Below are 26,514 nucleotides of genomic sequence, written 5' to 3' on the forward strand. Positions count from 1 at the left end.
TAAATTAACAGACTATCCACTTTCATACTACATTAGGCAAGCTACAATGTGGAAGGAATAATGACACGTACAATAAAGGGCAAATCTCTTTAACAAGCTCATTTATCAATAACACGTACAAACACGCATTTGCAATGCAATAGGTCTTGCATTTGCGAGAGTTTAAGCTATTGCCAATGTAAATGACAATGCCATTCATCTAGGTTTTAAAAACCAACACGTAAATAAAAGGCATTGCCATTTACAATGCCAATAGCTCAAACTCTCACAACTGCGAGACCTATTGCATTGCAACTGCTTTTTTTCCAAGCACTAACAACGGTTGTAGATATCGGACTAAAAAGGCAGATGGAGATTGTTTTCTCTGGGTCATGGGGCAGTAGATGGTTACTGGGCAATACCTTTAGCAGATGCTGTTGTTTACCATTGGTGTCTCAATGCTACCTAAATTCCAATAACCTAACCAAGGCTCTTCTTCTGTACACTTAACTCTCCAGGTGTAATGATAGTGCATCCTCAACGCTAGCTCGAGGAGGTGGCAAAGAGATTGGAACTAAGATACAGCATGACACATTAGTCACCCTTAATAGTGGGGTGTCATTTACGAATTTTAAAGCTGCGCAGCAACCAAAATTGATTTGCTGTGTTGCACAAGGGGAAAACACATCACAGAAGTATATGAATCCAATTGCAATACAAAATAATACAATCTATTAAGATTGCCCTGATGCTGCTGTCTTCCCCGGCACTAGCGCTCTTAGAGGCTTCCTTGTGTGATGAATAGCCTTCCAGAGTTGAGTGTGCGCTGTCTAGCATAGTTGTACAGGGGTCATACCCTTCAAGTACAAATTTCTGTCTAGGTAAAGAAAGAAAGATCCCCAACTCTGGATGTATGATGTGAAGTTCAGCAATGTGTGAATTCTTTTGAGAAATGAAAAGGAATTAGTTACTTACCTGTACACTATAGTTCTCCAGTATTATCTTTCATAGATTCACATGCTTGTATCTTCCCAGTCGTCATGGTGGGAGTCTCACGGTAACAGAATGACCAAAGCAGTATCATAGAGAAGAAAACGGCATAGAAAAGCCCATAGGGACTGTATTATTTGGTAACCAGACCTCCTCATTGTTTGGTCCAAAAGTCAGCCAATCAGCATTGCTGCCCTGCCCCCACACTCCCCAGCAGAACCTTCCTGCCTCAGATTTCCGGCCCCAAGTGGGAGACATGGATAAATACCGAGATAACCGGTTCTGCCTGAGAAACAGGGAGGTGGGCGGGCGCATGTGAATCTATGAAAGATAATACTGGAGAACTATAGTGTACAGGTAAGTAACTAATTCCTTCTCCAGTATTACATCTTTCATAGATTCACATGCCTGTATCAGAGTAGTAAGTAGTACCCACAAAGCCTGCAGCGTTTCCAGGATAGAACCCAGAAGGAAGTTCTGCAGCTGAAATAACATTAGAACATGATCTGAAAATACACAGGACAGATAGTAATACAACAAGCATTGGCATTGCCAATAGGTCTCGCATTTGTGGGACTTTATAAGTATTTAGTTTTGCAGCACAATATCCTTGTTGCATAATCGGATATTGTGCTGGAAAACTAAATACTTATAAGGTCCCACAAGCGAGACCTATTGGCAATGCCAATGCTTGAGGACCCCCTGTTACCCGCCTCTGTGATTCCCAGACTATGTTTTCCTTTTGTTAATAAATGCTTGCAAACAGCTGGCGCATGCGCAGAGCGGGGGCAAGCAAGGGAAGGAGTGGACACAGGAGGGAGCCGGAGAGAGAGAAGAAAGGAACCTGGAAGTTATGTCACGTTGGCTGCTTATTATACGACAGTAAAGTTGCCCTACATTTATAGTGCAACTTAGTACTTTAAGGAAGCAGTAAAGGTGAGGAGAAACAAGTGGAAGGAGAAAAGGAATTAGAGAGAGGGAACAGGAAACCCCGATGTAATATGTCAGCAGTTTGCATAGATAGTGCTTATGCCACATGCAGATAGGGTCAAAGCGCTGCATCTGAAGGGGAAAGGTACACAGAAGTGGCGAGGGGAGGATGTCACTTTATGTAATGTATTGGCTTGTATAGTGCTTATTGCGTTTAAGACGTTTAAAGCGCTGCAACACAATTGAAGAGGGAATGACAGGGCATGGGGGGGAATACTTTAGGGAATTGGAGTGAGGGAAAGAGGGAACATGATGCTACGTCACACTGCTTGCTTGGATGATGTTTAACCCTAAACTGCTCCAGAGCTGCAAGGAGGGGACTCTAAAGAAAGGAAAGCAAAGAAGGAAAATATGTAAAGCGCTCTGATACCTGATTCCGTTTGGGTCTAGTTCGCGCTATATAAAACTCGGCAAAAAAAAAAAAACCTCCGTTTACCGCCAAGGCAGATAGAGTCAAAGCGCTGCATCTGAAGGGGAAAGGTACACAGAAGTGGCGAGGGGAGGATGTCACTTTATGTAATGTATTGGCCTGTATAGTGCTTATTGCGTTTAAGACGTTTAAAGCGCTGCAACACAATTGAAGAGGGAATGACAGGGCATGGGGGGGGGGGGGGAATACTTTAGGGAATTGGAGTGAGGGGGAAAGGGAACATGATGCTACGTCACACTGCTTGCTTGGATGATGTTTAACCCTAAACTGCTCCAGAGCTGCAAGGAGGGGACTCTAAAGAAAGGAAAGCAAAGAAGGAAAATATGTAAAGCGCTCTGATACCTGATTCCGTTCGGGTCTAGTTCGCGCTATATAAAACTCGGCAAAAAAAAAAGCTCAGTTTACCGCCGGCTTGGCTTGTAAAAAAAAAATAAAAAATGCGTGCGCCGGGAAAGGAAGGCAGAAGGCAGAGAAGGGGAGGGGGGAGTAAAAAAAATAAAATGCGTGCGCCGGGAAAGGAAGGCAGAAGGCAGAGAAGGGGAGGGGGAGGAGAAATGCGACACGGCGGGCAGGGGAGCGGCGAAAATGACTAATTAGGGGAGGAGAAGCCGAGAAGCCGCAGAGCGCACGCTGGGCGAAGCCCTTTGATGTGCTCTGCGGCAAATGGAGGGAGGCTGATGCGCGTTCATGTTTGAACACGTGGTTCACATGAACTGCATGAAAACGCCATGAAAACGCCAGCAAAAAGCTGGTGGTTTCATGATGTTTTCGCCGCTTGAATTCTCGCTCCGCTCGATGCGCATGCGCGCATCGATAGGTCGCGAGACCTAAAAACCAAATACCCCTTATATCATACAGTGCAAAGCTCTTGAGAGAAAATGTATTAAACCATCTATAACAACAACAGACTGTATATAAATATGTATATACTGTATAAAGTATTAACGGAGAACAAAAGAATACCTTATTGAAATAGACGCCTCAGAACAGCTTGTCCCACTGCTGTGTCCTCCTTCCACGCAGTGTTCAGACAGTAGTGCTTGGTAAATGAATGCACATTCTTCCACGTCGCCGCTCTGAAGATGTCAGGTAGAGACACTCCTGCAAACAAAGCCATCGACGTCGCCATCTTTCTTGTGGAATGAGCATTCACTCTGGAATGAAGCGGCTTTCCAGCTTTTTCATGACATTTAATGATAGCTGATATCCATCTGGCAATACTCAGTCTTGACAGAGGGAGGCCTTTCCTCTGTCCTTCAAATGCAATAAATAACTGTTTAGATTTGCGGAATGTTCTTGTTCGCTCAATGTAGAGTTTCAAACATCTAGCAATGTCCAAGGAATGCAAAGCCCTTTCTGCTTCGGATGAGGGGTTGCTGAAGAAAGTAGGCAAAATAATTGGCTCGTTAAGGTGAAAAGAAGTAGGAACTTTGGGTATGAATGTAGGATTTGTCCGTAGTATAACTCTGTCCTTCCGAAATTGAAGAAAAGGCTCTTCCACTGAAAAAGCTTGAATTTCGCTAACTCTCCTCGCCGAGGTGAGAGCTAAAAGCAGGGCTGTCTTCCATGAAAGGAATTGTAAGTCTGTCTTGTCAATCGGCTCGAATGGTGGCCCCATAAGCTGCGCCAAAACTGTATTGAGATGCCAGGGTATAGGCGGCCGTTGAATGGGTGGAAAAGCTCTAAAGAGTCCTCTGACAAACTCCTTTATCAGTCTGTGAGACCAGAGAGACGGCTCATCTGTTATTCTCCTGACTCTTGATATTGCCGCCAAATGCACCTTCAACGAGGCATGTGACAGACCTGCTTTTGATAACGACAACAGGTAAGGCAGGATACCTTCTGGAGGTACCGTCAACGGATGTAGACTTTGACTGGCACACCAGTGACAAAAGCGTGCCCATTTTTGCTTTATATGCCTTGTTTGTCGACATAGCCCTAGATTGCGATATTATTTGCCTGCAGTCCTGCGGAATGCTCATGGCTTGGAATTCCCGCTCATGAGGTTCCATGCGGATAATTTTAGCGATGCTAGGTGTGTACTTGTAACTTGTAAAGCGCACTGCGACTCCAAGGCGTATCCTGGCGCTGAAGACCGCTGGGGAACCCGTCCTGGTTTTCCCTGTGAGATGGTCCCTTTCTGGGTATCTCCAAGGTGAAACTAGGCATCCCCGGCGTCTGTGGGGGGCCGTTGTAGAGATGAGGCAAGCTTAATGCCCAGAGTTGCCGAATGTGTTCCCTGGTTAGAGTAGGCACCGAGGTGAGAATTATCAAGTCCGTTTTGACCCTGGTCCACGACCCTGCCGCGTCGGGAATTGAACCCTGGTCCCGGGCCCTTCTCTGCTTACGGGTCTGCCGCCTCTAACCAGTGAGCCACACTACTCCACAGAATGCAGAATTTGGCCGTTGCTCATTGATATGAGGCTCTGGAATGTCGGGAATTGTACCTTGTTGCCTTTTGACATCTGAAGCAAATATGAAAACCATGCTGGTCTCGGCCAAGCTGGTGCTATCAGAATGACATGACATGGTTCTGATCTCATCTTGCGAAACACTCGCGGTATTAAAGGAATTGGTGGTAACGCGTAAGCGAACATTCCCGTCCAGTTAAGGTGAAACACATTTCCTTTGGAATCCCGCTGAGGGTACCTGGACGCAAACTCATCGCATTTCGAATTGTCCCGGGTTGAGAACAAGTCGAACATTGGTGTGCCCCATCTTTGAAACACTTTGAAGCTGAGTGGCGTTCAGTTCCCACTCGTGCAACACACTCGTCGTGCGACTCAGGACATCTGCCCGTGTGTTGAGGATGCCTTGTATATGCTGCGCCTGAATAGAAATGTCTTGGCTTATCAGCCATTTCCAAATCCTTTGCGCCAGCGCAGAAAGTTGTTTGGATCTTGTTCCCCCTTGCTTTAGAAGATAAAACATAGTCGTGGTGCTGTCTGTCTGAATGAGCACAGACGAGCTCTGGATTCTGGGCAGGAAAGCTTGAAGTCCCAGAAACACCGCTTTGAGCTCCAACATATTTATGTGAAGCTGTGCTTCCCACTCTGACCAGTGGCCCTGGATCTCCAGCTCCTGTAGGTGCGCGCCCCACCCTTGCAACGAAGCGTCCGTCGTCATCACATATTTGTGATTCTGAGGTACAAAATTCAGACCCTGATTCAAGTTCTTCTGAACCTTCCACCATGACATGGCCACCTTCATAGGGTGAGTGATGGCAATCCGATCTTCGAAGGTTCCTTTGGACTGAACCCACTGCTCGTCTAGATGTTCCTGCAAGGGTCTCATTCGAAGACGGCAGTTTGGAACCAGTGGGATGCAAGAGGACATCATCCCCAACAAGGATTTGTAAATCCGCACAGAAGTGAACCTTTTTGCTTGAAGGGATGTTGCGAGGCCCATTATTTTCCTCATCCTTTCTTCAGACGGGTATGCTTTTGTTTCCTTGGTGCATATTCATGCCCCTAGGAATTAAATGCCCTGAGCTGGAATCAGTGAAGACTTTTCCAAGTTGGTTCTTAGACCTAACCGATGGAAAAGGCGGATGCAGCACTGAAGGGACCTCCTGGCTCTTGTGAATGATGGACCTGTCACCAGCCAATCGTCGAGATATGGGTAAATGCAAAAAGTGGGCCGCCACCGGGGCCATGCATTTGGTAAACACCCTCGGGCCGATTTGAGGCCAAATGGCAACACCTTGAATTGGAAATGGCGACTCTCCACAGCAAATCTTAAATACTTCCTGTGCTTCCGATGAATTGGAATATGGAAGTATGCATCCATGAGATCCAACGAAGCCATGAAGTCTTTCCTCTTCAACATTAAGAGGATCTCTTGTAACGAGAGCATTCGGAAGGGAATTTTCTTTATGTATTGATTCAGATCCCTCAAATCCAATACCTGTCTCCACTTCGTAGTTTGTTTCTTTTTGATGAGGAAGAAATGCCAATAGAAGCCTTTCCCTCTGTGTTGTTCAGGTACTTCCTCTATAGCCCCCTTCTGCAAGAGTGAATGGACTTCCTTTTGCAGCTCCTGACGATGTTGATGATGTCTGAGCACCGGGGGATGATCTGGTGGCATTTGTACAAACTCTAGGGTATGGCCTCTGCTTATTACGTCCAAAATCCATTTGTCCGATGTTATGGACATCCAATTGTCGAAGAAGAGAGACAGATAGTGGTCGTTTTCCGGGATCTGCTGTGTGGGGAGCGCCGGCATGAAATCATTGTCGTCTGTTAGATTGTTGATTCTTTCCTCTATTGGAAGACTTGCCCCTAGATTGCTGCTGGAAAGAGGAATTGGAAGGCCTATATTGATTGCCTGTATTGTATTGCCTATATCCCTGCTGGTTATAGGGCTGATATCTGTTGGATGAATATGAAGATATGTGATTAAATTGACCCCTTGCACCTCTTTTACGAAAGGACTGGAACCTTCCTTGCTGAAGGGATCCCAGTGCCCGAGCCGTATCTGTATCTGACTTGATGCCCTGCAGCGCCTCGTCTACGTGTTTGCCAAACAGATTTTCGCCATCGAATGCCATGTCGATAATCTTCGCCTGCACCTCCGGACGAAAGGATGTAGCCTTCAGCCAACCCTGTCTCCGAAGTGAAACTGCTCCTGCCATCTGCCTAAAGGCCATAGAGGAGACATCCATGGCAACTTCAATGGATTCCGAGGCCGACTTTGCCCCATCACGGATGATAGCAGCTGCCTCTTCTTTCCTATCCTCCGGAAGTGCAGCCATAATAGGTTCCAAATCCGACCACATTTGCCTGTTAAAACGGGGCCATCGCATTGGCTGCTTTGATAGTAGAGGCTGCCATGACCGCAAACCTCTTCCCGGCTCCATCCATCCTCCGTCCCTCTTTATCTGGCGGCACCATGGAGGTAGAAACCGGATTCTTGGAATTCCTCTGAGCCGCTTGCGTCACCACCGACTCCGGTCTCGGGTGTCCTATCAAACAGGACGGAGAAGACTCTGGTGCTCTACATTTCTTTTCGATTCTAGAAACCGAAACTGCGATGGAGGCCGGTGTCTTCAAAATTTTTTAGTCCCTCCTCCCAAAGGTGAGGAATAATCGGGATTGAGCGAGCAGACTTCCTGGCGTCATCCTTGAAATCATATAAGAAACATTCAGTTTCTTTAACCTCCATTTCCAGATCAAATCTCGTGGCTGCTTTTTCCATAATGTCATGGAATCCTCCAATATCCTGAGGAGAAGTGGTTGGCGGCGGAGTAGGTGAAGGGGCCGACGGCAAAATGTACTCTTTCCATTCCTGACCACCCGTAGAATCTTGTATAATTTCCCCTTCCTCAGGTTGTTCATCATCGTCATCAGTGTCCGTTAGATCATCCCTGATTATGATCACTGGAGGTGATCTCACAGACTGCGTGTGAGGAGTAGAATGGGTTCTCGGAGGCTGTGTTGCAGGTCCCGGCGTAGATGGCGGAGGCTTATTCGCCTCTGGAAAACGACGATAATAGTCGTTAATCATGAACCGCAGGTCAGAAACCAGAGCTACAGGTATGGAGACTGACTCTTCTCGCGACTCCTCTCGCAACTCTTCTTGTTGCTCGTCTTCCTCACCATAATCGCAAGTCTCCTGGAAAGATTCATATCTTGAAGACTGAGACTGAACCCTTTCCTTAAAGGAAAACACCTCCTCATCATCTGTGTCCTGGCTTTTAATCCTAAATTGTGAAGGACTGTAAGCCACTCCAGACGACTCCTCTCCTTCTGAATCCTGCTCCAGCAAAGAAGATGGGGGAGGAGGGGAAATCTGCGTCCACGCCGTGAATTCTGCAGATTTGCTTATGGTCGCCGAACCCCTCGACGACTGAAATGAGCGAATGGAGATCAAAGTCTTTGACTGTGGCGATTTAAATGCCTTTGAAATTACACTCTTCGTCGACGGAGTCGTCGACGACGTAGCCATCGTCGACGGAGCCGTCGACGTAGCCATCGTCGACGGAGCCGTCGTCGTAGCCATCGTCGACGGAGCCGTCGTCACTAAAGCCATCGTCGACGGAACTTCGTCACTGATCCCGTCGTCGACGATGTCGTCGTCGACGGTTTCCTCGTCGACGGTATGATCAAACTCGTCGACGTAGTCGTCGACGCAGCAGCCGTCGTCGTCGTAACAGCCGTCGTCGACGGTGTAGACGTCGACGGAGCTGAAGTCTTTGCCACAGATTTTACAGTAGAAACCAGGGAGCTGGTAGACGGAGCAGACCCTGCCCCCTTCTGACCTTACAGCTTCTTGAGGGGAGTATGAGGGAGAGATGAGACCTCCTTCCCCTTAGATTTAACCTTCTTAGGCTCCACCATTTCATCAGAATGTGAGGTCTTTCTCTTTTTAGGTGTTAAGCTAGTAGACTCCTCACCAGAATCTGAATCTGATGCGGCCTTCTTCTTTTGAAGACACAACAGCAGACGAGCCTCTCTGTCCCTCAGAGTTTTAGCAGAGAAGTTTCTACAATATTTACAATCCTTGGCCACATGCTTTGGATGAAGACAATATAAGCAGTCCTTGTGAGGGTCGTCAGAGAAAAGCCTAGCCTTTCCACAGGATCTGCAAGGCTTGAAAAGCCTCTGTTTAGAGCTTTCAGCCATTATAAAAGAAATAGGTACTCACAATACCTTAATCCAGATGATAAGACAGTTGAAAACAAAGGTCAATAGTTCACACAGGAACAGCAAACTGAGCAGAGCTCAGGGAGACTCCTTTCTCACACGAAGGCGGTTGGAAATCTGAGGCAGGAAGGTTCTGCTGGGGAGTGTGAGGGCAGGGCAGCAATGCTGATTGGCTGACTTTTGGACCAAACAATGAGGAGGTCTGGTTACCAAATAATAGTCCCTATGGGCTTTTCTATGCAGTTTTCTTCTCTATGATACTGCTTTGGTCATTCTGTTACCGTGAGACTCCCACCATGACGACGGGGAAGATACAAGCATGTGAATCTATGAAAGATGTAATACTGGAGAACATTACTTATTGTTAGTGCCTACTTCAAGGAGTTTTTTTACACAAAGTCCAGCTTGGCTATCTTACTGTTTAGGACTTTACGTAAAAAACTATGGATGTTAACAAGGCTAGCAACACAGTAACGTTTCCTTGACGCAGAGCAGAACAAAATGCTTTTTTTACTGAAAAAAGGGACATTGATAGCGCAAAATACCTTTTTCGCTGGGAAGTAAATACCAGTGCATTGCTTTGACTTTGCGTGACTTTGCATCACTTGGTGACAGTGCTAAGTGTTAACAAATGTGGACCCGAATGTCTGGTCAGAGCTATATTTCTTAAAATGATTTGAACTCTAATTAAGAGGAGGATGCTGTGGGAAAAGACAACAAGGGCATGCATACATCATGTCTCTTCAGAGTTCTGCCCTCCCCAAGCGACCCACCCAACAACTCCCTGACCACTTCAGCGGCCAATTTAGGACTTTGTTTCGGCGCTACTTTTTTTATTTTTATTGTCCTTAACCAATGCTTTTCATGGACCAGGAGTTCCCCAGGTGCTGGGAGTACTATAGTTGCATTTGTAGTGAAACCACTGTGTTTGGTACCACACGGCGCTGACACCTGTGAACTGCTCAAGTGACAAAGCTACGGCATTGAACAGGTTACTCCGGCGTATCCAATACATGTTTCACTGCAACACACTTATGCCAGGACCACAGCTGCTCCGAGAGTTTTGCGGTTTGTATTGTGCCGGACGCCAGGTTATTGAGAAGCACTTGTTTGTTACTGTCTCGCTTCAGGGAGCCGCAGAGACGTTGGGAGCACAAAGCCAACTTCATTCCACCGGCGCCCCTGCGCTCGCCAGCCGTGGCTGCTGTATGTATCGCGCTCACCTTCAGTTGCCCCACCTTTTGCCCCGTAAACTCCCCTTACCGGACCTGCAGCATACACTGTATGTCTGAATGAAGCAGCACACGAATGTCCGCTCCTTCACGTCCTTGGTGAATTAAAGAGGTTGTTTGATGGAAACTGCAAGGTCACAGTGACACCGTGTGCAAAACGTGCTCTAGGCAGGGAATGGAGCGTTTTGGCGGGGCTTCATTAAACTCCACGCATGTCACCATTTATTTTGTTCACTTTTCTTAAGTAACTTCCAGGTCTGATTGTTTTGTTTGCGAAGGAAGCACTTCTGTTTACATTCACACCTAGCGTGCGGTCTATCCAGATACATGTTATTTTGGAGTTCAAGGCACAAGTGTCCAAACACACCAGAGGCATCCAATGCACCAATGAGATCGCAACGATCGTACTATCTCAAACATTCCACGTCCATGCTCATCCCTGCTTTTTAATTGACCGGCTCAGTTTAAAGATAATCAGTGTGCTTTTGCATTACTGGGGATCATGAGGAAAAGCGCACCTTTCTGTGTCCCAAGCAAGGGAATAGTTTTACAAAACACATGAACTACCAAGAACGTATGAACGGAGGCGCCCCTTTCCAACAAGCTGATGGGGTTAAGGAAAGTGAAAGCGCGCAACGCACGTATTCAGAGGAACACACACGCATTCCTTATGCAATGAGCATGCGTGCGGCCAACTTTGCCTGGGGCATGGAGCGCGCAGCAGTGTCCGGGGCTCCCGTGAGCTGAGGGAGCCCCGCGTGTTGTAGTCCGTGTGAAGGAGCCCTCCCGCAGAGAGACGTCTGACGGGAGCCCACCCAGTCTTTGTGAATGCTGCTGCGGGGCTCCTGTGAGCATGACGGAGCCCCCGCGTGTTTCTGCGCCATTGACCGGAAAAGAGGCCCCCCTACCACGAGGAGACCAGCCAGCGAGCAGCGCAGAGCCCCCACAAGAGCCGGTAAGTGGGGCGTGTGGAGCACATGTCAGCACTGAAAAAATTCTATTGTAGGAGGCTGACTTGCCTCGCAAGCGGGACAGGCAATGTGCACAGCGCGTGGCTGTACGTGCGCGTACACCTGCTCAAATCGCCAAAAGCTCTGCGCGTGCCCATCTCCTGTCCCACTTCCGGGGCAAGTCCACAACAATAAGCCTCGCTGGCAACAGTGCTTCGCGCTGCGTATGCCAGGCTCAACCTAAAAAGGACACAAATCTCTAACAAGCTCATTTCTCAAGGTTAATGGTTTGAGCTCCATTGATAAACTGAGAAAAGGTTCTACACTATCTGCACAATAAAATCATAGATGATGCTCTTTTACAGCCGACCCATTTGAACAACGTTGGGCACAGAAATTGAAGTGCAATTGGGTAAGTTCGGTGGTAAGCTGTAGCACAAAGACTAAGGTGAGAAACACCTCAGCTCCTCCTCAGTCATGAAGAGGAGCACCAATGACCTTGTGGCCTTGGTGTAAAGAGGGAACCCAATGATGAAGCAGGTCATCTCCGGGTGAGTGAGGGTTCTTGTCCTGAAAGAGGTTCTCTCCTGTATAGTAGTTGAAACACTAGGTTCAATACCCAGACTTAAACAAGGTAGTTGACAGTCAACCTCTATTCTTAGTTTTTCCAGACGTACTTTTTGTGGGATTTCTAACTCCTGGCAACGGCAGTAGCCTTTACACCACTATGAAGATAGCCCTGTTTGCACCCCTCCCGGTCCAAAAAGACACCAATCTGTGAGACAGGCCTATGTAACGGTGCACGTGCCTTTCCATATTTGCAAATGACAACAAATATCAGCACCAATGATCCAGACAGAATTGCTGTATGGGGCCCTTCCATCACTATGCAAGGGATTTTTCTGCCCCAGCTTTTCACTCAGCCATATTTTACTTTGTGTAGGTACATAAATACTCTTTTTTCATAAAAGCAAGTAATTGGCCGGACATGACAATCATGTATTGCTGCTATTGAACATATATTGAGCGGTGACCCTGTGTCTACCTCCCCGTACCCTAGGAGCCTTAGGCTGCTCGACCTGCATTACCACTGAGTATCAAGTGCTGAAAGGTAACTTGGCCCAGTTGCTTGGGGTCTATAGTAGGTTGGGTCCCAGGAAATCAGGAGCAATAGGCTTCAAACCCCACGGTTCGGCCCAGTAGCTCACTCTTGGCCTGTGGCCCTCTGAAGAGGGTTCTGAAAAAAGAAATTCTTACGTCCACCTAAATGACATCACTGAAATCAGAAAGAGAGGTTACAATTGGAGGGAGGAAATATATGAATAACTACTAAATAATTATTAAAGGACTACTTACTTATAGATCCCCTGGAGAAGACTGCTTCCCATGAGAATTCTTCAGGACAGGATCATCTCTATTTGGACCCCATGTTATATGCAGCATACAAAGTAGCAAGAAAATCATGTTCTCTTGGGCATATTTTCAAATAAAGCAATGATATCCCTCCACCATAGCAGGTACTCTGGGATGTGCCTATTATTGCCCAATTTATCTGACGAATGTGGATGTGACATTCCTTGCTAGGCTACAAAAAACACAGTTGATGGACAGAATGTAGAACAATGTCATACATTCACCCCAGTGCAAGGATCTGGGCCTAAATCCATCGTTTTTTTCACTCCACACCACCCTGGGTTAGACACTGGCTATATGCAAATCAGCTCTGACCCTTTGCCTCATGGGAAAAGTCCAGTCCGAACTGCCAAGCCCTGTCTTTCCCAGACCGGAATCAAGCATCCAAGGACCGGTTTCTGGCTATCAGCCTTCATTCAGCCTGGATAGCTTGACTCCAGTGGTGTGGAGAGCCTGGGACTCACGTCTGAGCATACCCAGCCCACTCGGGGTGAAAATTACAAAAAACACAGTTGATGGACAGAATGTAGAACAATGTCATACATTCACCCCAGTACAAGGATCTGGGCCTAAATCCATCGTTTTTTTCACTCCACACCACCCTGGGTTAGACACTGGCTATATGCAAATCAGCTCTGACCCTTTGCCTCATGGGAAAAGTCCAGTCCGAACTGCCAAGCCCTGTCTTTCCCAGACCGGAATCAAGCATCCAAGGACCGGTTTCTGGCTATCAGCCTTCATTCAGCCTGGATAGCTTGACTCCAGTGGTGTGGAGAGCCTGGGACTCACGTCTGAGCATACCCAGCCCACTCGGGGTGAAAATTACAAAAAACACAGTTGATGGACAGAATGTAGAACAATGTCATACATTCACCCCAGTACAAGGATCTGGGCCTAAATCCATCGTTTTTTTCACTCCACACCACCCTGGGTTAGACACTGGCTATATGCAAATCAGCTCTGACCCTTTGCCTCATGGGAAAAGTCCAGTCCGAACTGCCAAGCCCTGTCTTTCCCAGACCGGAATCAAGCATCCAAGGACCGGTTTCTGGCTATCAGCCTTCATTCAGCCTGGATAGCTTGACTCCAGTGGTGTGGAGAGCCTGGGACTCACGTCTGAGCATACCCAGCCCACTCGGGGTGAAAATTACAAAAAACACAGTTGATGGACAGAATGTAGAACAATGTCATACATTCACCCCAGTACAAGGATCTGGGCCTAAATCCATCGTTTTTTTCACTCCACACCACCCTGGGTTAGACACTGGCTATATGCAAATCAGCTCTGACCCTTTGCCTCATGGGAAAAGTCCAGTCCGAACTGCCAAGCCCTGTCTTTCCCAGACCGGAATCAAGCATCCAAGGACCGGTTTCTGGCTATCAGCCTTCATTCAGCCTGGATAGCTTGACTCCAGTGGTGTGGAGAGCCTGGGACTCACGTCTGAGCATACCCAGCCCACTCGGGGTGAAAATTACAAAAAACACAGTTGATGGACAGAATGTAGAACAATGTCATACATTCACCCCAGTACAAGGATCTGGGCCTAAATCCATCGTTTTTTTCACTCCACACCACCCTGGGTTAGACACTGGCTATATGCAAATCAGCTCTGACCCTTTGCCTCATGGGAAAAGTCCAGTCCGAACTGCCAAGCCCTGTCTTTCCCAGACCGGAATCAAGCATCCAAGGACCGGTTTCTGGCTATCAGCCTTCATTCAGCCTGGATAGCTTGACTCCAGTGGTGTGGAGAGCCTGGGACTCACGTCTGAGCATACCCAGCCCACTCGGGGTGAAAATTACAAAAAACACAGTTGATGGACAGAATGTAGAACAATGTCATACATTCACCCCAGTACAAGGATCTGGGCCTAAATCCATCGTTTTTTTCACTCCACACCACCCTGATCTTTGGACTGGGGTGAATGTGTGACATTGATCCACATTCTGTCCATCACTGTTGTGTTTGCAATTACCTTCCTTGCTAGGCTGCCAGGCTAAGTAAAGTGATCCGGTCTCTGGTACAAGAATCCCACAAAGGATTTGTACCGGTGGGGCTCATCCATACCTCACATGGGGATAACGATACATCTTCGGCATGTGCACAATAAACCATTTGAGGCCATAGCACTGTCATTAGTTACTGAAAATGCTTATTATAGGATTGAATGGAGATATCTCTTTAGGACGCTGGAAAGAACAGGGCTAGGCAATGTTTTTATATCAAAGGTCAAATGGCTATAACAATTAAACATTGGGTCAAATCAATCGATTCAAAGGAACAAGTCAAGGGATTCCTTTAACGGTCAATTCATATCACAAGAGGTACCTGGCAAGATTGCCCAGTATTGCCTTTTCTATTTCACTTGGCATCGGTGCCCCTGTCTATGGCCATAGGTCATCTCTCGGATAGAAGGTATAGATAAAATGTTAGGCCAGGTCAAATTAAACCTGTACACAGACAACATTATTGATTACCACCAATAAGGGGATCTCGTAACCTGACTTAATGGCCTTGATGTGTTCCTTCTCACAATACTCCAGATATACAACATCAACTGGAGTAAGTGTGAGGCACTGCCAATGAACCGCAGTACCATGATTGCTTGATTAGGTCAGTTCTGTAAACTGTGAATTCCAAAGGAGCTGAAATATTTAGGAATTGTTATTAGAGGCTTAGACAATATGGTAGAAGGTAACCTCAAACCATTAGTATCCCTATACACAAGGGTTTGTCCATTGGGCAAAATTGGGATTTTCTCTATGGAGTAGAATTGAAGTTATAAAGATGATTGCAGCACTGAGCCATAATTACTTATTTGGGAAGCTTACTTTCCTTATTCACAAAGGCCTTCCAATGCAAATCTATGCAGTTATCAAATTAATCATATGGGAAGTGAAAAAGTCAAGGATGGGAATGCAGAAGCTATATGCACAGGCCACTTTTGGGGGGATTACAACCAAGATCCAGGAGCTTCTACTATCTGCTACGTCGCCTCTCTCAATTGATATACTTTCTGTGCAGCCCAACATCACCCTCTGTGTGGGTTAACACTGAGTTGAAGGCACTGCAGGGATCAACCAATGGGACATACTATATTCAAATTAAACACTCCACAAGGCTGAATCAAACCCAGTGTCTAGTGCCACGATGGTGCAGTGGAACTGGGAATGAAAACGACTAGGAGTACATCGAAGATTACATTCTGCAGTTACATTATGGGGAAATTATCATAATGGTGGCTTCACAGTACACTGGAAGAAGTGGAGCCAAAAAGGAATCTTGAAACTGGACCAAATTCTTCAGGAAGGCAAGGTCAAAACATTCAAAGTCCCAGTGGAAAAATTTGGCCTAGCACGAACTTGTGCATGGCAAGAGTGCCAACTATCACACTGCCTGAGGAGGTGCCTGACACCTGAACCAATCTAACTGCCTTCTTTGTCAATCAGAAAATACCCTGAAAGATGGGGCTTGTTTGTGGAAGGTGAAGAGGGGCGGAGTTGTGATTTCAGCTATGTATAACTTACTCATGGACCACACATTCAATGTAGGTAGAACAGAACTTCTTCACTGAACCGGAAATACACTGTGGAAGAGTAGGCAACTATGCACAAGACTCATGATATATACCTAAGGGAAACAAAATTAAGTGCTTATATTTCAATAGAATACATAATTGGCACGGATTTCCCATGAAGCTTCAAAAGGAAGGAATACTCCATTAGTCACGGTGCTGGAGATGTACACAAACAGAATGGAAACTACCACATTCTGCGGCAATGACCTAGACTTAACATTACAGGACACAACTGTGGGTCCAACGGGCTACTGCACATGACACACTTGTACCAGTATTGGTTCGATAAGCTATTGAAAGTGATAAGACAGATGTACCTACACTTATTTTCCCATAAATGGAGGTGGCTAGAGAGGGCATTAGCAACAGCAAAGCTTTGTATATTGAGACATTGATAAAAAGCCACTGAACCCACACTGGAAGACTGGGCAACGTATGTTCAGGTTGGTAAAATGTGAAAAGTGGTCTATATATTTAATGATCTATTACAAATGTTCTCTCAGAAATTGGGACCTTTCCTAACAATTTGACAGAATAATTTCTAATACAAATTCGTCGGTATCGAGGTTTATCCGGTTACTTACACCACATAACCAAATTCTAATTGATGGATTACCCTTCAAAATCGTTACTTAAATCTAGACCATACTCTGTAGTATTATGATATGATTATCCTTATTCTCTCATTCTTTCATTTTAGGATAATAATATGAAGATGATAAAAAGTATCTGCCCCATCTGATTTGTACAGTCTGCTATACCTTGCACATTTTCTGGACCGTGCAGTCATTCTAGATTATTGAAGTTTCTGAAGAATTATATGGCAGTACTGAATGTCATGTCTACTTGGTCGGTCTGCTCTTCAATATGCCTTGCTATGTAGATCATATTACCAGCAAAAGTAAAAAATAAATGTAATGCAAAACATTCATAACAGAGTAATTGTGTGAAAACTGAACCACAGAAAATAATTTACCGATGCAACATCCCTATGAAATAATGAAATTTGAAACCACTGCTGCATTGCAATAAGAGTAGACTAAAACCCACAAAACCCACAAGACCTTCTGACCTAAACCAGAGAACCATATGTTCTTGACAGCGGTTTTCTGCTGCTTGAATGTAATTTTCCCAAATGTGCCAAAAACAATGAAATACCACTGTGTATTTGATTATTAACCTTTCAGAGAAATGTCCCCAACGAAATAACACTATGTATTTAATTATTAACCTTTCAGAGAAGTTTCCCCAGTGTATTTTCCTACTTAAACCATTTAATCATAAAGGAAACCTTTGTTCTATCAGGTGCACATTACCACTGAACATAAACAGTGTTTTCTTATCTAACCATTTCCTTGCTTAGGTGGTATTGCTCAGTGTCACATCAGTGATGGAGTGAGGAAGCAGTCTATGAAGTGCTGCCATAACAGCAACTGCTATCCAGAACTGTAAAATACCATTGCAAGAAAATGGTAGAAGATAGTTTGAGAGCAAGATCTATCTGGTATGATTGCAAAACTAAACTGGGTCTCCCAACTGTCCTTACCATTAGTGTTGGCAGAGGCAAGACGTATCTCATAAGTTGGCTGCTCATCGCTGGTCTTGCTCTTAAACAGACGAGTGTTGTAGGCACTGATGTTCTGGGGAAAAGAAGTTGGAAAAAATTGAACTTTACCTGGACAGACCGCAGCTAGGTGCATGCAAAACTTACAAACAATGCATGTATAAGGAAAAGCAACAAAGGAAAACAACATTTCAGCTCTAGAAATAGGTAAACCCAAGAGAATAACAAGAGTAAACGCCTCTTATGAAAAAAGAACTTGTATATTATGAACAGAGCAACACTGTAGTTAAACTCTTCCAATGGACAGAATGTGACAATTGGTGCAGGAACATGAAAGATTTTACCTCTATACGTAAATATGATCACTGGCTTGGTACAAGGGTAGTAACCCCTCACTTTCAAGGCTCTAAATCATGAGGATGTTAGGCGATGGGTAAAATGTCTTCCAGTGTTAAGAAAATATGTGCTCCTGGTACTGGTACTGAATTATAAGAATATAATTGGGAGAGGGGGGCACGCAATTTCATCCCCAGGGACAGCCACCCCAGAGGGACCGGCCATAAAATATGAAAAGATGGGGGGGCTATGCAGCCCCCTCCGGTGCTGATTCCGGGCACAGGGACTCCATCTCCCGGGGCCTGGCCTTAATGTGAAGTGTTAGGGGGTCAAGCGGACCCCCTCCCCCTCATGAGCCGATTTTGGCCCAGGAGAAAGCCACCTCGGGGTCAGGCCAAGCAAACAAATGGGAGGGGGGCTGTGCTGCCTCTGCGGCCCCCCTACCGGAGCCATTATTGGCCCTGGGGACCCCATACCCAAGGGTCGGCTCCAGCTATGTCCCACGGGTGCAGGTAGGGAAACCTGCATTTGCTCTCACATGGCAGGAGCAATTTTAACTCTGCCACCAATCGAGAGCAAACACTAAGTCGGCTCCCAGCATGCAGGAGCATAAAAAATGCTCCTGCCCGCTAGGAGCAGGCTTTGCATCGGTTTCCCAGCCCGCACTGAAGCGGGCAGCGAAATAGATGAAAATATTGGTCTCGCCCGCAGGGAGCAGCATTTTTAACTACTCCCTCGGGGCAGGAACAATGCTGGATCCTACAGTAAGTGGGGAGCCGGCTCAGGCCGTGGGGACATTGGGGTGGCCCCCAAAAACGATGAAGTGGGTGCCCAGGGTAGGCTCCAGGGCACTCACTCTTTATTGTCTAGGTCCTGGGGCCGAAATTGGCTCGTGGAGGGGTGCTGCGCAGTCCCATCACCCCCAATATTAATTGAACAGGCCCTGACTGATGAGGTGGAGCTGGGTGACACCGTACCCCTTCATCATATGGCCAGGCTACGAGATCGGGACCCTGGACCCGAACTCAGCCCGGGGATGGGGGTTGCGAGCCCCCCTCCCCATTTACAATATGGCCGGGCCCGAAAGATTGGGTCACTTGGGACGGAATCAGCCCGGCAAGTGGGGCTGCTTGCTCCCCTCCTAATTAATTAAGAGGTGGGCTTTGGGGGATAGGGTCCACGGGGGCAAATACACCCCAGAAGGGGGTCATATACTCCCTTTCCCTAACAAAAAATGTGACGGGCCTAGGTAGGGGTGCAGTGTCCTGGGTTGGCTGCCTTTGGAGGTTTGGACACATGGCCTAGACACAGGCTATGCCCTGCGGCCAACCCCTCGTCGTGCACGGTCTTTGGCCAAGCACGGTGTTGGATTGGCTGCATATGGGGGGTGTGCCACATGGCCTGGCTAAAGATGTGAGCAACAGAAGTTTGATTAAGATATGGTAATTAAATATTACTTTACATTAAACAAAACACTCGAAGTTCACTGGAAAAGAAAAAAACACAAAAGTTACAAGGACATTTAGGTTGGGAAATATCATTAAAAAAACATTCACTGAAAGAAGCAAAGGTTACATGGGCCTTTAGAGGCAAAACTTCAGAAATTCAGCAGTTCTAGTCATCTCAAACTATAACTTATGCCCTGAGGCTACTATAACTCGCACCTTCGACATGCACTGTTAATTACCCCACATACTACATCTCTCATGTCATCTTCTATGACAATATTAACATTATCAATGAAACATTTGCTGAACAATTATTGATGAGAAAACTGTGAATGGTGGGGGAGCAAGTTATAATTACCCTAGGGCATGAGTTATAGTTTTTGGAGATGATTAACAATAACTGCTAAATTTATATAGTTTTGTGTGTTTAAAATCTGACCCCAATTATAACATCCCCATAACCATTGGTTTTCTTAGTCAATTTCTAAGGTTTTGTTATTCTATGTCCTAACTATCACGTCCCTTTAGCCTTTGGTTTTCTTACTGAATTTCTAAGGTTTTTTTGTTATTCTATTTCCTAACTATAACGTCCCTGTAACCTTATTTTTTCTTCAGTGAATATAAACATTTTCCTCTGAAAAAAACAAAGGTTACGAGACGTTCTATTTAGGCACAGGTTTCACTCGTACAAAAAAAGAGAAATTCAGCAATTATAGATACCTGAGCTAACTATAACTTACGCCAAGCAATTGAACTGCTCATGACTTCACATACTACATCACTGATGACTTCATGCAGTGAACGTGTTACGTAAAGGTTTCAGAGACTTAAATATATATACCAAGCAACAGCACAAGTTACACTGCTATTCTTTTTGTATTGAGTGACATGGTCTCTAACATATGCCATTTGAGTGGCTTTGTGACTGTCTATATCAGTGTGCGAGTGGGTGTGAGTGGCTTTATGGTTGTCTGAGTGGATGTCTGAGTGGCTGTATGGATCTGGCACTGGGTGTGTGAGTGACTGTATGGATCTGTCAGTGGGTATGAGAGGCTGTAAGGATCTGTGAATGGGTTTGTGAGTGCTTTGCTGGGTGTGTGAGTGGTTGTATGGGTGTGTGAGTGATTGTATGGGTGTGTGAGTAAGTATCTGAGTAACATATACTTTACCTGTCGGTGTAGTTTTGCAGCTTGAAGACTTTCTGGTTTCACTATGCTGTGCATTATTCCGCCATCTAGTGGTTGGGTCCGGAGTTGTAGTCTTTTTTTCTCGCTTTTTTTCCGTGGCCCAGGTGGGTGTCGACATACCGCCATTTGGTGTCCTTCGTGATTTCGACGTGCTTCCTCCGGAGGCTCCCACCTTTGGTCGCCATCTTTGGATTCTTTTTCCTTTTCTTGTGTTATTCTTGTTCTTCCTCTTATTTTCTAAGTTTTGTTCATCTTTAATCCCTTTCTTCCTGTAACATCTTTCTGGCGGAGGAGGGTGGGTTCGCTAGTGAATCCAGAAAGTCTTCCAGCTGCAAAACTACACCGACAGGTAAGAAACTATACGTTTTGCAGCGTGAATCTTTCTGAATTCACTATGCTGTGCACAGACTTTGTAGCAGTTTGTCCTTATTGTGGTGGCTGGGTGGAAGATGAGCACTGGTTACTGAATATGTGTTTTAAGACCTTCTGTCCCACTTGTCTTTGTTCATTTGGACATCCACACAGTAGTGCTTAGTGAACATGTGCACTGAAGACCATGTTGCAGCTTGGCAAATATCTTGAATCGGTGTGTTAGCTAGAAACACAATTGTAGCTCCTTTCTTCCTTGTTGAGTGAGCATGAGCTGCTCCTTGTAACTGTTGCCCAGCTTGTTTGTGGCATAGTTGAATGGTTTGTGCAATCCATCGTTGAATGGTATTTCTGGTAACTGGTCGTCCCAAAAAACTGCTTGCAAAGTAAACAAAGAGTTGCTTTGTCTTTCTGCATTCCTTTGTCCTTTCTATTTAGTGCATCACTGCCCTCCTGGCGTCCAGTGTGTGCAGCGCTCTCTTCGTGCTTGTGGTTGGTTTTTGGAAAAAACTAGGTATTTGGATTCTTTGGTTGATGTGGAACAGAGACACCACCTTTGGCATGAAGTGTGGATCTGTTCTCATTACAACCCTATCACTGTGTATCTGCAGGTAAGGCTCTTGAAGTGTTAGCGCCTGCAACTCACTTACTCTCCGTAGTGATGCGATAGCTGCTAAGAAGGCTGTCTTTAGTGTGAGCATGTGCAGTGTACCCTTATGCATGGGCTCTAATGGTGCCTTCATCAATTGGGTCAGCACTACGTTGAGGTTCCATGCTGGTGCTGGCATTCTGCTTGGAGGCGCGATCCTTTTCGCCCCTTCTAGAAATCTCTTTACGACTTGGGAGGTGAAGAAACGTTTCCCCGTTTCTCCTTTAGTGTCAAGTCAAGTCAAGTTTCAATTTGTATAGCGCACTACTCACCCAGAGGGTCTCAAGGCGCTTGAGGGAGGGGGGGAGCTTTATTTATCAAATAACCAAGTTTTTAGTTGTTTTCTGAAGGAGAGGTGGTTCTGTGTGTAAGCCACAATCGCTGCTAAGTGTACCCCTAGAGACATGTAGCTTAGTTTGCGTTACAATTGATGTGCTAAGTATTTTAGCTCTGTTGACTCCCTTGTGATTTTCCTTTGCAATTTTTCCTTAATGCACCATTCTGAGAATCTCTTCCTCTTTGCTAGGTAGCATTTCTGTGTGGTAGGCCTTCTTGCCTCCCTGAGCACTGCCATTGTGCTCACCGGTAGTTTGAGGTGTGCAAACTGTAGGTCTTCAGGAGCCATGCCGCCAGGCTCAGGCTCTCTGGCTCTGGGTGTAGCACCCTTCCGTTCTGCATTGTTAACAGGTCCTTTCTTTTTGGGAATCTGTGTGTTGCTGCATGCACCATTTCTACTATTTGTGAGAACCTGGACTGTCTGGCCCACTGAGTTGCTATTAGTTTCAGTGACATGTTGCTGATCCTGCATTTGCTGAGTACCCTGTGTATCAGTGGGATCGGGGGAAAAGCGTATGCAAATGTCTTTGACCAACTTATCCATAGCGCATTCCCTTTTGACTGATGGTCTGGTTGTATGGATGCGAAGTGTTGGCATTCTGCATTTTGGTGTGTTGCAAAAAGGTCTTTTTGCGGTGTACCCCACTTTCGGAATACTCTCTGTAATTCCTGTTGGTTGATCTCCCATTCGTGGGATGCTGATGTCTGCCTGCTGACGTCTATCTGCCTCCACGTTGTCCTTCCCTGGGGGATGTATTGCTAGTTGGTCTATCCTTAGTGGGATTGCCCATGTCCATATCGCCTGTGCTAGCCTCGATAGCGCTACTGACTATGTTCCTCCCTGCTTGTTGTTGTAGAACATGGTCGTGGTGTTGTCTGTTTGGATCAACACCCCGTTTCCGTACAGCTGCTTCTGAAATGCTTTCAGGGCTAGGAACACAGTTTTTAGTTCCAGGTAATTGATGTGCTTGACCGCATCCTGTTGCGACCATAGCCCTATCACCTTGAGCTTGTGCATATGCGCGCCCCACGCGAGCTGGGAGACGTCCGTCGTGATGGTCACTGTTGGAGTTGGTTGTGTGAATGGTTTCCCCGGTGATATGTTTTGTTTGTTCCACCACGCTATTTCTATTTCCTGATGCACTGCGTGTGTGACAACCACTAGATCGTCCCAACTCCTGGTTGCCTGTGACCATTGCTGCTGTATCCATTCCTGGAATGGCCTCATGTGTAGTCGAAAATTCTGGACTAGGTGACTGCATGACACCATCATTCCCATTAGCCTGCTCACCGTCCTCACTGTCAGAACTTACCCCTTGCGGTAATGACGTGTTTCCTTCAGTATCGCCAATGTTCCCTTCCTGCTGAGGAACACTTCGGCCTGTATGGTGTCGATCTCGGCCCCTAAGACTATCTTGATTTGCTCTGGCTCTGTTGATGTTTTCTCCCAATGAATCGAGAAGCCCAGTCCTGTCAGTGTTAGTATGGCCTGCTGGAAGTGTAGTTTGCATTTATAGAATGAACTTGCCTTTACGAGCCAGTCATCGAGATAGGGGTATACGTGTATCCTCTGCCTTCGTAGGTGTACTGCGACAGCTGATAGGCATTTTGTAAACACCCTTGGTGCGGATTTCAGGCCAAATGCCAGTACTGTGAACTGATAGTAGCTTTGGTTGATCACAAACCTTAGTAGGCGCTTGTGTTTGTGGTTGATGGGGATGTGTAAGCATGCGTCCTTAAGATCTATAGTAGCCATGAAGTCTCCTTGCTGCCTTTATGGTATTACCTCTTGTGGGGAGGTCATCTTGAATCTTGGCGTCCTTATGAATTTGTTCAGGAACCTTAGATCTAGGATAGGTCTTAGCGTTTTATCCACCTTTGGCACCAGGAAGTAAGTTAAGTAAACCCCTTATTCCTTTGGTTCTGCGGTACCACCTCTATTGCGTCCTTGCTGAACAATTCTTGCGCCTCTAGCAGCGAGAGCTCCTTTGCTGAGTGTGCCTTTCTTCTTGGTTTTCTGTTTGGAGGTGGTCTTTCTAACTCTATACAGTATCCGTATTGCATGTGGTTTAGTATCCATTTGGTGAAAAAAAGGAGAGATTACCTTGAACAAAGTTACATTTGTAAACACAATTAAAATTTGGAAACGAAAACAATTACAAAAATTTGCATGTATAAAAAGAACACAATTTATTGGTTACACAATGATTAAAAAAGTGGACGGTTTAAAGACCACTTAACACAGGTTTAAAAGAAATAGCAATAAAAATACCTAACATTCAATATTGACCAGCAAAATTGATACATAAAGACAGAAAACAGTAAGAAATTAAACTTTACAATACTAAGTGTATATTCCAACTCAATTTCTGACACCAATATTATGCACACTACAGTACAGTGTATCAACAGGTATATCCGAGTCGTGAATTATACTGAAGAATGCGTCGACGCGTTTCGGTGGCTTCCCAAAATTCTATCCACCTTTATCAAGACTACAAATGGTATCGGTCGTAGTGCTTGGGGTCAGTACAATCTCCCTCTAAAGCCAAAGGTGCTGTTACGTTTCACCCCTGTTACCTCTTCATCTTATTAGCGAATTTTGGCAGAGAACGTCTAGTTGCATTTGGCGTTTCTATAGTTTACACATGGGGTTTAATAAGATGAAGCGGTAACAGGAGTGAAACGTAACAGCACCTTTGGCTTTAGAGGGAGATTGTACTGACCCCAAGCACTACGACAGATACCATTTGTAGTCTTGATAAAGGTGGATAGAATTTTGGGAAGCCACCGAAACGCGTCGACGCATTCTTCAGTATAATTCACGACTCGGATATCCCTGTTGATACACTGTACCGTAGTGTGCATAACATTGGTGTCAGGAATTGAGTTGGAATATACACTTAGTATTGTACAAGTTTAATGTCTTACTGTTTTCTGTCTTTATGTATCAATTTTGCTGGTCAATATTGAACGTTAGGTATTTTTATTGCTATTTCTTTTAAACCTGTGTTAAGTGGTCTTTAAACCGTCCACTTTTTTAATCATTGTGTAACCAATAAATTGTGTTCTTTTTATACATGCAAATTTTTGTAATTGTTTTTGTTTCCAAATTTTAATTGTGTTTACAAATTTAACTTTGTTCAAGGGAATCTCTCCTTTTATTCACTGGTTGGTTAACCCTACTTCCCTTGATTTTAGTTAAGGGGTACCTCTCGATTTGCTCTCTCTTAGTATCCATTTGTCCAATGTGACCTTCCTCCATTCCTGAATGAAGTCTCTTATTCTTTCCCCTACCGGTGTTGGGCGTTCGAGGTACTGTTTGATGTTGAACGTTTGGCTGCATCTTTCCTTTTTGTCTTTCCGCCCACCCTGAGGTGTTGCTAGGGTGAGGGCCTGATGCATGGCGGAGTCACTTGGTTGAGGGCTGTTTTTTTTTTTTTTTTTTTTTTTAAATCTCTTTATTAGCATCAGATTGGTCCGTGCAAGCATACAATCGCATAGTAAACTGATTACAATGAAAACGTAAGTGATCATTATACAAGATAAGTAAGTGGAGGACGAGACCAACAATATTACAAGCATTGCAAAACATTCTAGAACTCCGATTTTCCTTTTTCCAGATCGTAATGAAAATCTCACGTGTGAAAAGTTGATGCAAAGAGATATAACCTTTTCCAAACATAACAAAAATGAATGAGCCTTCGCGACAGAGAGAGCGACAAGCAACACATCAATCATGAGCAAGGTGGCAGCAACATTAGTATAGGCAGACGAGGGTTGATGGAACGACAAATGAAAAGACTTGGGTAATGCAACGTGTCCAATCGGGGCAAAGCAGGCAATGAACGGAGGAGGAAAACAACCTGTACCCAACCAGCACACACCTCAGAATTAGCAGCTCACGTCTACCCCTGTCCAACAGTGTATACATGCTAAGCCCTTCAGAACGCAATAGTCAGCGCTCGACTGTACCACTAGAACCATCTAGCCCACCCCTTCCGGGACAATAGAACTAGCAGCTTGGGAGTGTGTATCTCGCGTTATCTTGCTAACATACTGTCGATATGGGCCCCAGATGTCGACCGGGCGTGAAGCAGTTGGGACCTGCGTGGAGTATTCCACACTATTGGTATTGCATTGGGCAAGGCTACGCAACCATGTCTTGGAGTCGGGGATTCTTTTTGACCCCCAGAGTAAAGCAATTTCCCGTTTTGCCAGCAAGAAACCTATGGCAGCAAGTTTCCGCGAGGCACGGGGGAACTCCGCGACATACCCAAGCAGCGCAAACTCTGGCCTGGGCTGCAGCTCGCACTCTAAAATGTCGCCCAAGATGCAGTGTACCTGTATCCAGTAGTTGTGTAGCTTTGGACAAGTCCATGTAAGATGTGCAAAATCGGCATGTGGGGCTTTGCATTTAG

At 45.6% G+C, this 26,514-nt stretch overlaps 1 protein-coding gene across 2 annotated transcripts in view; it reads right to left on the reverse strand.

The window, feature by feature from the left end:
• Nucleotides 1–26,514, reverse strand: part of DPP3 (dipeptidyl peptidase 3) — a 468,907-nt gene that overhangs the window by 268,892 nt on the left and 173,501 nt on the right. For both annotated transcript variants that reach the window (XM_078660787.1, XM_078660788.1), the window contains exon 6: nt 17,751–17,844. In XM_078660787.1, the coding sequence (XP_078516913.1) occupies nt 17,751–17,844 (94 nt within the window). The remainder of the gene's footprint in view (nt 1–17,750; nt 17,845–26,514) is intronic.

This window comes from Lissotriton helveticus, chromosome 9 (assembly GCF_964261635.1).
Source record: "Lissotriton helveticus chromosome 9, aLisHel1.1, whole genome shotgun sequence".
Lineage (NCBI taxonomy): Eukaryota > Metazoa > Chordata > Amphibia > Caudata > Salamandridae > Lissotriton > Lissotriton helveticus.